This window comes from Trachypithecus francoisi, unplaced genomic scaffold (assembly GCF_009764315.1).
Source record: "Trachypithecus francoisi isolate TF-2019V2 unplaced genomic scaffold, Tfra_2.0 Contig00131, whole genome shotgun sequence".
Lineage (NCBI taxonomy): Eukaryota > Metazoa > Chordata > Mammalia > Primates > Cercopithecidae > Trachypithecus > Trachypithecus francoisi.
The window spans coordinates 98,354-112,577 of NW_022680483.1; the positions used below are offsets into that span (position 1 = coordinate 98,354).

General features: G+C 42.4%; 1 protein-coding gene across 1 annotated transcript in view; it reads left to right on the forward strand.

Moving 5' to 3' along the window:
• The first annotated feature begins 236 nt into the window (after positions 1 to 236).
• LOC117062150 (probable ubiquitin carboxyl-terminal hydrolase FAF-Y) overlaps positions 237 to 14,224 on the forward strand; it is a 224,474-nt gene continuing 210,486 nt past the window's right edge. The window contains 2 exon segments of the mRNA XM_033175384.1: positions 237 to 541; positions 2,513 to 2,559. Coding sequence (XP_033031275.1) covers positions 479 to 541; positions 2,513 to 2,559 — 110 coding nt within the window. The 5' untranslated portion in view covers positions 237 to 478.

Sequence of the window (14,224 nt, forward strand, 5' to 3'; positions counted from 1 at the left end):
TATGCAGCTATCCCAGTGTTTGGTGATGGATACACTTCAGTCGGGACTTAGGTTTCCGTCTAGGGCACCAAGGTGTTTCCAGTTCCGCTGCTTCTGGGTATAGAAAGAGTAGAAAAGGGAAGAAAATTAGGAACAGGAGACGATGGCAAAGACAGGAAGAGGTAGATCAGAGCAGGAGAGGTTCTAGGGGCGGGGCTTGCCGGGGGTGGGGTCTTGGAGGGTCGCGGCGCTGGGGATGGTGGGAGCCTGCGCAGCTGGCTGCGCGGTCTGTTTCTCGTTTTCTTTTTTTTTTTATTTGGTTGGCCGGATTCAATCCGCCATATTGAAGAGGACGGGTCTAATACATCGCTGGAGACACAATTTAACGGAACCCCGTCCGTTGCGGACTGTGTTGCTGAGTCCCTCCCTCGTTCATGCCGCTAGTAGGCCTTGACGGAGATTGCCTTTGTCTTACTGGGGAGGTTCACCTCAGCGCTTGATGCTGGTGTCTGGGCCGGGAGATAGGAGTGAGTCGCAGGAGAGACCTGGCCGAAAACCGCGAGTAAGTGAAATCGCCTTTGCGGGATTAGTACAAGGTGACTCAGGAAAAACTAACCAACTGGAGTCCGTGTAAACTCAGCGACAGCCCTAGCAGCGAGGCAAAAACAGGTAAAGAGCTACTGAATGACAAAGAGGAAGCGGTATCCATCACCTCCATAAAGAGGTGGACGCTTCTTAGACCAAATTCCAGTATTTGTGAGCAGTGTCTTCCTCAGGCACGCAGGCCGCAGTCACGACCGCGTGCCTAGAAAGTAATATCAAAATGTTTTACTGATATTTTGTTGTCCGCTATTCCCAGGTGTAGGTCTGTCTGAGGCTAGTCTGTGTCTCCCACCGTCGCGTTCCCTGATTACGTGGACATGGCGTCTGTACGGTAAACCACCTGCGCCTTCCAAATCACTGACAGACAGATGTGACATAATGTAGGGAAGCTCAGGGGATTCTGAGTATATGCGTTCCTTCTTTTCCCCTACCAGGCCGGAGACTTCTTATTTCGGAGGGCTGGGGCAGTCATGGGCGGAACTGCTGTCTATTTTGCACTGTAAGGAAAAATGGCCGCTTAGTGTCCCCCGCATTTCCTATTTCTCGTAATACCTAAGGTGAAGTGGGAGGTTTAAATCTCAGGTTTCACTGGAAGAACCTGCTGTCTGTGCCCGGGGCCTCACTCAGAGCCAGGGACTAACCGCTCCTGGTTACAGACCTTGCTCCACGGTCCTTCACAGGTTCGAAACTGAGTCATTGCACCAAATGCCGTTACCCAGGTGGAGTAATTAGGAATGGAGTTAGGCCTTAGCGGTCCTTGGTCATCAGACCAGACTTGTCCAACTCTCGCAATCACCCGCACCGTCTGACCTCAGAGTCTGCACCAGGCTTTTGCCCTCATATACCGTTGTACCTCCTCTTCCTCTCCGCTACTTTGCTAAACGCCAAGACGCAGTATGACGCATTTTAATGAACAATTCGGTTCCGATTTAGTTTACATCAGATCTCCTCTCTGTTTTGTTCTCTACAGAAACAACTTGTCTCTGTTAGTAGTTGAACCTGTTTTAGTGACAACGCATTACGCATGATGTACTTTTTCGGTATCTCAAAATATTAACTTAGACTTGTGGAGCAGATATTTTACTAATTTGTGTGAAATTTTTTGCAAACTAGAAATTTACGCTGGAATTTTAAACGTTTATATTAACAATGTTTTAAAATTCGCTTATAACTTTACTAAGTTTGTATCTGCCCACTGTATCTCATTTGTTCAGAAGATTTTTAAACTTGAAAGATGTATACGTATCCCTTAACTACTAATGCTGATTTTTTGTTTTGGTTTTCTTTTTGAGAGGGAGTTTCGCTCTTGTTGCCCTGGCAGGAGTGCAACGGCTAGATCTTGGCTCACTGCAACCTCCCCACCTCGCGGGTTCCAGAGATTCTCTTGCCTCAGCTTCCGGAGTACCAGTTATTACAGGGATGCTCCACCACGCCGGGCTAATTTTGTATTTTTAGTAGAAACGGGATTTCTCCATGTTGGTCAGGCTGGTCTGGATGGTCCTCCCGACCTCAGGTGATCCGCCCACTTCAGTCTTCCAAAGTGCTGGGATTAAAGGTGTGAGCCATCGCGCTCAGCTTTTTTTTTTTAGGGGCATTCTCTACTGGGCAAAACTCATTCATCCTCTAAGTCCACAAAACAAGGTCACTATTAAGAAGGAAATACAGGTTCTTTCACTACGAAACTTTCAAGACTTCTTTTCTTGGGGTTCATTCTCACACGATAAGTTAGGTACCAAATCATAAGGTCCCACCGTTATTTAAAACCATACTGTTAAACTTTAAAAATACACACCATAAATCTCTATATTTTTCTTAGTTTGCTGCTTTAGTCACTATTTTCTTCTCTGCAAATGGGCAATTGTTTAAGAGTGTCACGAATTGTTTTTCAGTTAGAAAACTCTCTTTTATGGTTTTACCTGTATTCTTACAGTTTGGGAATAAAGAAAGCCTGAAGTATTTACCATTGGTGATTCAAGAGTGAGTTGCGAAGATTTTTATTTAACTGACTTGAAAATAAGATTGTCTTATTTTAATTATTTCTTCTTACCATTTTCTGTTAACAGTGATTGTGTGATGTTTACTCCGTCAGTCTTCATGTTACAATACTTCCTTTTGCTGGTTGGTTTTAGTAATATATGTGACTTTGGGACTGGGTGTGGTGGCACACTCTTGTAATCCCAGCACTTTGGGAGGCCCAGGCATCTGGATTGCCTGAGGTGAGGAGTTCAAGATCAGCGTGGCCAACATGGTGAAATCTCCTCTCTACTAAAAAAAAAAAAAAATTACTTGAGCGGGGTGGTGGGTGCTTGTAATCCTAGCTACTCAGGAGGCTGAGGCAGGAGAATCCCTTGAACTCGTGAGTTGGAGGCTGCAGTGAGCCAGGATTGCGCCACTGCACTCCAGCCTGGGCAACAAGGGTGAAACTTCACTTAAAAAAAAAAAAAAATGTATATATACACACATGGATATATGACTATTTGTCTAAACTTGGAGAAAATTTTTGTAATGACTATATAATAGCAAAAACATATTTTAGAATCTATGTAATAAAGAAGTGATTTTTAACAGATTTTATTTACTATTATTGAGACTGTAAACCACCCACGCCTTCCAGTCACCGACAGACAGAGGTGAGATAATGTAGGAGGCTCAGGGGTTTCTGAGTATGTTCATGTAATTTTTGGGCTTTTGAATGGTTACCATGCTTTGTCAATGAAAATGGAAAAGAAGGATTTCTTTTCCAGGCTAGGCACAGTGGCTCATGCCTGTCATCCCAGCACTTTTGGAAGCCAAGTCGGGCAGATCACCTGAGATTAGGAGTTCAAGACCAGACTGGCCAACATGGCAAAACCCTGTCTCTGTTAAAAATACATACATTAGCTGGGCATAGTGGTGGGCGCTTGTGATCCCAGCTACCTGGGAAACTGAGGGAGGAGAACCACTTGAATTCAGGAAGCAGAGGTTGCCGTGAGCCCAGATCTGTGCCATTGTACTCCAGCCTGGGAGATAAAGCTGAGACCTCTGTCTCAGAAAAAAAAAAAAGGATTTACTGTGGGTCTTTTTTTCTTCTTGGATGTTGAAATGCATTTTCCAGTATCCAGTAGTACATATTTTAATGGACATCTTCTAATAGATTTTTTCATCAGATACTTTTCATCAGATAAGGTAGCTTACAGTTTCAGAAAGTAGGTATTTGTCTTAATTTCAACATTCACTTCTGGGTTTGTTGCACAAATTAACGCTTTCTTTTAGCTTTTTGTTGTTTTATAAGATTCGTTTTTAAACTGCAATAGAAATTTTTATATTTGTTTTGCATTTTGATGTGGAAACCACCCTTTGTTAAAGATAATTATCCATTTTAAAGATAATTTAAAGATATCTATATCTTTTTAAAAATGTGCATTAAAGGATTGGTAGTTAAATATTTTTGTGCAATAAACTGGAAATATGTTTTGCTTATTGCATAAGTTAGTGTAACAGCTTTATTGAAGTATAATTTACATATTAAATGATTCTTTTACATGTACAACTTGCTGGTTTCTAGTAAATTTCCAGAGTTCTGAAACACTTCCAGTTTTAGAACATTTTCATCACTCTGGCACATCCTTGCACCTTTTCAAGCCATTCGCCACTCACATCTTCAGCTCTTGGTAGTCCCTAATCTTCTATCTTTACGGATTCGACTTTTTTGGATGTTTCAAAAAGATTGAATCAAAATATGTAGGCTTTGTATGTCTCATCTTCCATGTAGATAATGTTTTTGAGTCATTCATGTTGTAATATGGATAAATATTGCATCTTTTTATATTAATGGTATATCATTGTATAGATGCAGTTTACCCATTTACCAAGTGTATATATGGGTTGTTTTCAGTTTGGGGTTTTTATAAGTAAAGTTGCTAGGAACACTGATGTACACAAGGCTTTATGTGTGAACAATTAGGGTTTTTGTTTCTTTGTTATGTTTTAAGAACTTTAAGGACAATTATAGGGTTGGGCCTGGTGGCTCATGCCTATAATCCTAGCACGTTGGGAGGCCAAAGTGGGTGGATCTTGAGGTCAGGAGTTCAAGACCAACCTGGCTAATATGGTAAAACCTTGTCTATACCAAAAATACAAAAAAGAGCTGGGCGTGGTGGTGCGGGCCTGTAGTCTCAGCGGCTTGGAAACTGCGGCAGAATCCCTTGAACATAGGAGGCATAAGTTGTAATGAACATAGGAGGCATAAGTTGTAATGAACTGAGATGACACCACTGTACTCCACCCTCACTAACAGAGCGAGACTCTTATCTCAAAAAAAAAAAAAAAAAAACAAAGAACAATTATGTGTTGGTAGGTATGTGGTAACAAAATTATGTATTGTATTGTAAGTTTATATTTAATTTAAACAATTGCCAAATTGTTTTTCTAAGGTGGCTACACCATTTCACATTCTTATCAACTGTTTTGATGTACTCTTCCATTGGGTGTGCAGTGGTACCTTATTTGGCATTTTCCTAATGGCTAACAAATGTTGAACATCTTCTCGTGCTCATTTTCTGATTGTGTTTCTTTAGAGAATGTTCAGACTTGCCCATTAAAATTTATTGTTTGTTTTAAATTGAGCTGTAAAAGCTCTTGTTTGGCTATGTCTTTTTTTGCTTTTCCTTTCTTTCCTCTGTGTGTGTGTGTGTGTGTGTGTGTGTGTGTGTGAGACAGGCTGTGCTATTAAGGCTGAAGTGCAGTGGCACAATATTGGCTCACTGTAAACTCCATACCCTAGGCTCAAGTGATCTTCCTACCTGAGCCTTTAAGTAGCTTGGGCTACTTGCCACCAGGCCCAGCTAATTTTTGTAATTCTTTTTTTTTATTTTTTTTATTTTTTTTATTTTTTTTTTGAGGCGGAGTCTCGCTCTGTCGCCCCGGCTGGAGTGCAGTGGCCGGATCTCAGCTCACTGCAAGCTCCGCCTCCGGGTTTACGCCATTCTCCTGCCTCAGCCTCCCGAGTAGCTGGGACTACAGGCGCCCGCCACCTCGCCCGGCTAGTTTTTGTATTTTTAGTAGAGACGGGGTTTCACCGTGTTAGCCAGGAGGGTCTCGATCTCCTGACCTCATGATCCGCCCGTCTCGGCCTCCCAAAGTGCTGGGATTACAGGCTTGAGCCACCGCGCCCGGCCTATTTTTTATTTTTTTATAGACAGTGTTGCTCTGTGCCCAGACTGGAGTGCAGTAGTGTGATCTCGGCTCACTGCGGCCTCCCTCCCGGGTTCAAGGGATTCTCCTGCCCCAGCCTCCTGAGTAGCTGGGATTACAGGCATGTGCCACCACGCCCAGCTAAGTTTTTCTATCTTTAATAGAGATGGGGTTTCACCATGTTTGTGAGAGTGGTAATTTTTGTACTTTTTTGTGGAGATGGGGTTTCTCCTTGGTGCCCAAGGTGATCTCAAACTCCTGGGCTCAAGTGATTGACCCGTCTTGGCCTCGCAAAGTGCTGAGATTACAGGTGTGAGCCACTGCACTGGCCTAGATAATGTCTTCTGTCAGACATATGATATGCAAATATTTTGTCCTAGTCTGCAGCTTATCTTTTTCTTAATGACATATTTGAAGCACAAAAGCTTTTATTAATTTTTTTGTTTTATTGCTTGTGCTTTTTATGTTCTAGCTAGAAATCTTTTCCTAACTGAAAGTTGCTGATGAAGAGTCACATTCTGTAAAATATTTGAAGGGATTTATTCTGAGCCAAATATGAGGGACCAATGGCCCATGACACGGCACTCAGGATACTGTGAGAACATTTGTTCAAGGTGGTCTGGGCACAGCCTAGCTTTATACATTTTACAGAGGCATGAGACATCCATCAAATACATGTCTGGAAGATGTACGTTGCTTCGGCCCAGAAAGTTGGGACAGCTGAAAACCGGGGCTCCCAGGTTACTGGTAGATTTAAAATTGCTCTGATTGGTAGTTGGTTGACAGTTAAGTTTTTATTACCTAAAGACTTAGAGTCAATAGAAGGGACTTGTCTGGGTTATGATGATGAGGCGTTGTGAAGACCAAAGTTCTGTTATGCAAGTGAAGCTTCCAGGTAGTGGGCTTCAGAAAAAATAGATTGTAAATGTTTCTCATCAGAGAAATGATCTGTTGTATTAGTAATTCCAAAAGGGAGGAGCATATAATAAGCATGTCTGCCCTCTTCTCTGCATCACGACCTGAACCAGTGCCTCAGGTTAGCCTTGGAATGTCCTTGCCAAGAGGAAGGGTCCATTCAGATGGTTGGGGGGCTTAGAATTTTATTTTTGGTTTACATTCTTCCCCTCTAGGCCAAGATTTGCCAGAGGCAACATCAGTGGCCACCAGATTTTTATTCCGTCCCACGAAGTTGGGACAGATGAACCCAGTGTGGCCTGGGTGTCTGGTCTGGGTTCATCTTGTCCTTCGTGGGGACTCCCCATCATCCCTCTATTACCAGGAAACTGAGAGTGAAAGACTTACAGCCAGTTGAATATTTAGGCAAAAAAGAATGGATATAGACGCACATTCGTTACTCTGTTTTTTTTTTGTTTTTTTGTTTTTTTTTTGAGACAGATTCTCGCTTTGTCACCCAGGCTGGAGTGCAGTGGGGTGGTCTCAGTTTGCTGCATCCTCTGCCTCCTGGGTTCAAGCTATTTTTCCTGCCTCAGCCTCCTGAGTAGCTGGGATTATAGGAGTGTGCTACCACCCGCGGCTAATTTTTTTGTGTTTTTAGTAAAGAGGGGGTTTCACCCTATTGGCCAGGCTGGTTTTAAACCCCTGACCTTGTGGTCTGCCCACCTTGGCCTCCAAATGCTGGGATTACAGGTATGAGCCACTGTGCTGGTCACATTGTTTTTTTAATAAGTTAAAAAGTCAACTAGCAAGAAGTCCAAGGTGAGGTTACAAAACTGACTTATCTGTAACTTCTGTGCTTTCCACTACTAATCGTGGTTTTAGTTACAGAATTACAGTAATTACCTGTTCAAAAATAAACATTGTTCTGAAAAAAAATTAAAAACTATTATCTAGATGTACAACTCATAGCTAGGAGGCTTTGTCATGAAGTATCTTTACCCTGTCAGTAATTGGTTTCTTTTAGGTTTATGAAAAGCAGAAAATTCTTTATGGTTAGAATGCATGAAAAGGTGCCACATGATAGCTCAGAGGGCAAAGTCCCTTGTTTTACTAGCTGTTGAGGCATTTGTTTACCCCTTGTTACTTTGGAGGGTATAACCTAATTCTGCCCCTCAGAACCATTCCTTGGAATCTCATGTGCCCACCGCTTTGGCAGTCACTGGCCTTAAAGGGAGGGTGTTTGTATAGTCCTAGCAGCAGGACATTTGCAGAGAAAAACAGTCTGGGCCGAGTAGATGCCAGATGAGGGAGATTGTTATCTCTAGGCTTCAGGAGACGACGAATCTGTTTTCTTTGGAAGTAAAATAAAGAGAGATACATGATGTTAGTATTTTGACAATCAAAAGAGTATTTTCATGTCAGAACTAACAACCTGTTCCATTAGGGTACCAACTAAAAATATGAAAACAAATTATAATCTGGTGATCTTCAGAGGATTATTGTACCCAAGAAATAACTCATGCTTTGTATGCTGCAATTAAAAACAGAAGTCAGGGCTGAAATCTAGTAACAAATACTAAACTTTTCCTTTGAAACAGTTTCTCCAGCCCTCCTCTTCCATTATAGAGGAATTATAATAAGACCAGTTCACATGCAAAATAAGTGTTAGGCTTATTTTACTTGGCCTAATTGTTTGCATAATAAACAGCAAGAATTGATAGCCCATATAGGCTCCTTTTAAGTTGCCTTTGCTGGAACTTTACCTAAAAATGTGTTAGTCTAGTCAAAGTCTTGGTAAAGTAAGTAGTGACTCCAGTTGTCTGATTTTAAGATAAAAGACTCTTAATAAACTTAGGCAAGTAACTGCAGTGTCCTAAAATCAGTTTCTGAATTCTGGAGAACTCAAAGTGGAAGGTAAATATGCTTATAAGAACATACTTTACCCAAATGTTTTAAACTGTAAATAATCCAAAGTAAGCATACTTCCTTGAGTCTTCTTTAACCAGAGCAGCAGCCTTACAATCAAGATGCCATTTGTGTGCCTTGGAACTGCTAGTCATATGCTTAGCAGCTCTTGTCCGGTGAGAGCTATCAGGTACTGTAAAGTCTGGCAGCTCTTCAGTCTGACAGCTCTTCACATGGTTAGAGTAAGTCGTAAGGAAAAAGGAGGCTCCCTGCTCATGAGTATCTCCTCCTTGTATTTTCCAGGTAGCAATATTCTATGTAAAGCCATTTTTAATTTATCATGAAACTTTTGGGCACCATTATTTCCATTAGCATGGAGGAAGCTTCAGTTAACATCCCATAGCAAGGCAGTAAATGGAAATGTTCTAGTTCAGTCATTGTCATTGCGAAGTGCTCACAGGTTTATGGTAGAAGCCCCAAGAAGCTCTCCACAAAGCCTATGAAGTGGAGAATTTGTTCTCTCACTGCAGCTTCTACCTTACATTCTGTGGGCTCAGTCTTACTAGTTCCTATTTAGCATGTCCAATTTAATTAACATTTCTCAAAGGGTAGATTTACATGCCTTGAGTTGTTGTAGTTCTCTCTTTAGCTTCCTCAGGTTGAATATATGCCTTCAGTTTTACTGTACTAGTTAAGGGAAATATCCCTTGTCCCGACCTGCAGGACAGTGGAACGGACCCTGGAAGGGGGAGTGGGAATGGAGGAGACAAGAAAACACAAGAAATGGAGACAAGACAAGTAGCCTGATCAAGTCTCGTTTAATGGTGGCGGTGCAATGCCTCATATAGGCTGGCAGAGGAAGAGGTTGGGTCAGGGCAGTCACTGGGGGCCGGTTTTCTCAAATTACAATTGCGCATGCGCTGTGGGTTGGTAATGGTCCCAGGCGCGAGATCGCGCCTGCGCCGTAGGCTGCATATCTTCCTGGGTGCGAAAAACTTTGCACGCGCGGAAAAGGTTGGCGCGCGTGGGAACAGTTTAGGCGTGCGTGAGAAAGGTTGTTAATGAAGAACCCGGAAATGTGCCATCTTGTCTCCGCTTTGCGGAGATCAAGCAACAGAGGTCGGCTAATTCCGGGCCTCATGGCTCCGGACATGTCCCCCTTTTTTATATATAATTATGGCTAGAAGATTGTCCCTCGGGAACTGCGCCTGTCTTAGGTTGGCGTAATGCGTCTCATCACTGGTACCCGTCATGGGACTAGGCAGTAGCTTATGACGGCCCTCCTGTCTTAGGTTAGTGAGAGATGACACTCTCTTACCCGTCATTGGCTGTCCAGTTCAGTGCATAGGGAAGGTGGTCATAATGGGTGTGAGTATGAACCACCGCGATCTTCTTGTTCTAGGTGATGATAATGGACCTGTATAGGCTTCGCTTGGATAGCCTTGACTTGTTGCTTAATGAATGTCATGAGCTTATTGAAGACCAAAGGTCCTATAGAGAGTAAGAGCAATAGGCAAAGCAGGGGGCCCAGGAATGGCATAAGATAGGGAAGGGTCCATGGAACCCAGTCCAAAATGGGTTATCGGTTATTTCTTTTCGTCGTTTTTTAGGTCTTCTTGTAGACGCCTGATTTTATCCCTGACGATCCCGGATTTGTTGCATAGAAACAGCACTTCTCCTATAAAGCCAAGCAGATGCCTCCCTGTTCTGCAGTTAGTAAATCTAGGCCTCTTCTATTTTGGAGCACTACTTCTGCCAGAGAATCTACCTGATCTTGTAAATCTTGTATAGTACTTGAAATGGCCCGCATATCTGAGATCAATTGGCAAGACAATTTGGTGTATTGAGTAACAGAGACCCCTAGGCCTGTAGCCCCAGTTGCTACGGCAGTAGTTATGCCTAATCCTGCAAGTAAGGGGATAAATTGTATTGCCCTTTTGTTTCTTCCTAAAAAGTGATCTATAGCTGGGATAGGTACAGGTTCATCTCCAGGGATAATGTCTACGTCTGGCAAAAATGTGGCTAAGACACAGCGTCCTGTCCAGTTAGTAGGTAAATAGGAATAAGCCCTATTATTGCCACATATAAAAACTGAGCTGTTTGGGGCACACAACGGTTGGGAAATATTTGCTATGGTGGAACAATTATTGAATTGATTGAATCCTACATCAAGGTCATAAGTGTTATTAAGGGGAGGGGAGTAGATGCAAGAGGAACTAGGAAATTCTAAAGGTTGTACTTTAAGGGGAGGAATTACGGTGCAAAGGGTATTGGATGTATAATTTAAGTCATTGCTGGGTATGGCAAGAGGAACGGGATCTCCTGATTGCAGACACAGCCAGCAGTCCTTAGCCAGACTAGAGTTGGAATTGTTAAGCAGGTTATGAGTAGCCGTGAGGAGGGCAAAGGTCTGGGCATCAACTTTCTCTTTCCCTCAGGCTTTGGGCAAGGCCAAGGGGTGGTAGTGAATTTCCGGGTACAGGGACCTTTGCAACTCTTCAAGTTTTTTGTATACCATAATTTCTCGGACCTTGTCTTGTGGCCCTCCTCTGTCAGAGATATGAAGAGGGGGGCGAATATTCCAGCAGACAGGCTGTCCTACAATTCCAGTACAGCCAGCTGTAGGTATTTCCTACAACTGTAGGGACATTACTGGCCCCTATAGTAGGGGTTCTAGAGCTTGTTAAGATAGCAGTATAGTATGTTTTACTGCCAGAGGTACGTTCTAAATAAGTAGTGTAGCAGGAACTATGCATAGCAGTCTCAAATGTGTCACAAGGGCAGGTTGTGGTATCCCCTCTGCTAAATATTCTTGGGGTTGACACACACCTCCACTTAAAGGAGTCACTAGGCAGGTATGCTGTGTGAGTGGAGCAGTACACAGTTGAGAGGTATTTACTTGGAGGGGAGGTCACATATCCCCCCAAACAATCACAGGGCTTACCGTATCGTTGTTGTATATATGTACGGGCCTCATGGGGATTACCGAAGCCGGCATAAACCTGGAACGCTTCGCAAATCAGCCCCATGGTCCAGAGGGACTTGTAGTTGGAGTTCATCTCTGTAATAGAGAAAAAGAGCACTCTTCAGGGAGAAAATGACTCCCTGGATTGGCTGTTGTTAGGTACCTGTCTTACCAGTCGCTCTGGTAGCAATCTGGCTGCATCATGAGTTTGAGAAAAAACACAAACTGAGCCTCTTCCCCAGATTAACACTGGGTCTGGACCATGCCATGTGTTGTCTAATGGGTCTTTCCACTTAACCATGGCAAATTGTTTTTTGGACTCGGAATGCCAAAATCGATCGGCTGCTGATCTGTTCAGGTTGTCCAAATTTAAAAAGTTTAAAATAAAAAGTGTGTGATTAAGGATATTTCTAGGGTGCCCCTTAGTAGGGTACCATTCTCCCTTTTTTATTTTGTCAATGGTGGTTTTTAAGGATAGGTGTGCTCTTTCAACTGTTCCTTGCCCTTGAGGGTTATATGGAATTCCCGTAATGTGTTCTATTTGTAATTTAAGACAAAAGTCTTGAAAGGCTTTGGATATATAGCCAGGACCATTGTCTGTTTTTAGTTGTTTAGGCTTTCCGACTCTGGAGAAACGGTGTAGTAAATGAGCTATGACATGTTTGGTAGCTTCTCCTGTTTGTAAGGTGGCTAGTATAAATCCACTAAATGTATCTATACATACATGGACGTATTTTAAGTTACCGAATTCTGAATAATGAGTGACATCCATTTGCCAGATCATGTTGGGAACTAGTCCTCTTGGGTTGATTCCTAAGTGAGGGACTGGCAGGTATGTTATACAGGTCTGACATTGTTTAACTATTTGTCTTGCTTGTTCTCTATTTATTTTAAACATCAATCTCAAAGTTTGAGCATTAAGATGGTGTAAGGCATGAGTAGCCTGTGCTTGGGCTAGGTTTGTATTTGTAGCTATGGCTACCATCTTGGTTGCCATATCAGCCAGTTGGTTGTCCTGGGATAGGGGTCCTGGTAATCCAGAATGAGCTCTAATGTGTCCAAGAAAGAAGGGTGTTGCTCTGTCATGTATTAATTGTTGGCATTGTAAAAATAACTTGGCTGTGTCTGACACATGTTTGATTTGTGCTACGGTCTCAAGTAAAGGTATTGAGTGAGCTAAGTATGCACTGTCAGTATAAATATTAAGGGCCTGATCAGGGAAGGCTGACAGCACCGCAATTAGGGCCTGCAATTCTACTAGCTGAGCCGAGGTATGGCTGGTTTTGAATTTAACAGTGGTGTCAGCAGAGGTATATGCAGCAGTTCCTGTGGATGACCCATCAGTGAATGCTAATAAGGCATTGTCTAAAGGTGTTTTACTGATGACGTTAGGGAAGACAAAAGCATGCAGCTTACAAAATTGGATAAGCTTGTTTGGCGGGTAATCATTGTGTAAGTTACCGGCATAAGAGGCGCAAGCAATTGGCCATGTTTCAGTGTTTTGCATCAACCAATGGATTTGTGGCTTAGATTAAGGTTGTGTAATTGTAAAGGGTTCAATTCCAAAATATTTTTTGCTGTTGTCTCTCCCTAGCATAATTAAATCTGCTACGGCATCATAAGAGGGGAGTAATACCTTTTTGGGAGATGAAGGCAAGTGGACCCACATAATAGGGTTATTCTGCCAGAATAAACCAGTAGGTGTCAGTGTTGTGTTAAAGATTAAAAAGGTTAATGAGTGTGAATAGTCTATGTTAGTAACAAATTGTTCAGCAATGGCCGCCTCTACTTTATTAAGTGATACAAGAGCTTATTTTGATAACGACCTAAGGGACTTAGGGTTGGGGTCACCTCTCAGGGTGTCGAATAAAGGTTTCAGGTCTCCCATGGTGAGTTTAAGTATGGCCAGAGCCAATTTATGTCTCCAAGGAGCTTTTGGAAATCATTGAGCATTTGTAACTTATCTTTACAGATAACTGCCTTTTGATTAGTAATTTTAGGTCCATTTATTTGAAAACCTAAATATGTGTAAGGGTCTTGAAGTTGTATTTTTTCTGGAGCTATTTGTAACCCTGCTGTGGTTAGTTCTTGCTTGAGTTGAGCACAACAGTGTAAAACTTGTTCTCCCATTCTTCCTGCTATGAGGATATCATCCATGTAATGTATAATGTATATTTGTTTCCATGTCTCTCTGAGTGTATGGCTGTAGCCACATATTCCTAACACAAGGTGGGACTGTTGGCCATACCTTGAGGTAACACTTTCCATTGGTATCGCTTCATTGGTTCTTTAAAATTTATAGATGGTAAGCTAAAGGCGAATCATTTTTGGTCAGTAGGATGAAGGGGAATTGTAAAAAAGCAATCTTTAAGGTCTATGATAATTTTAAAATATCTTTGAGGGATTGCAACTGGAGAAGGTAGCCGTGGCTGTAAGGTGCCCATAAGGACCATAGTAGCATTTACTGCTCTCAAATCTTGTAAGAGTCTCCACTTTCCAGATTTCTTTTTTATGACGAATATGGGGGTGTTCTAAGGAGAACTGCTTTCTGTAATGTGTCCTGCCTCTAATTGTTCCCGCACTAACTGTTGGGCAGCGGCAAGCTTCTCATTGGTTAGTGGCCATTGATCAACCCAAACGGGTTCATCTGACTTCCAAGTGATTGGATCAGCAAATTTTTGGGGTGCAGGCATGTCAATGGCC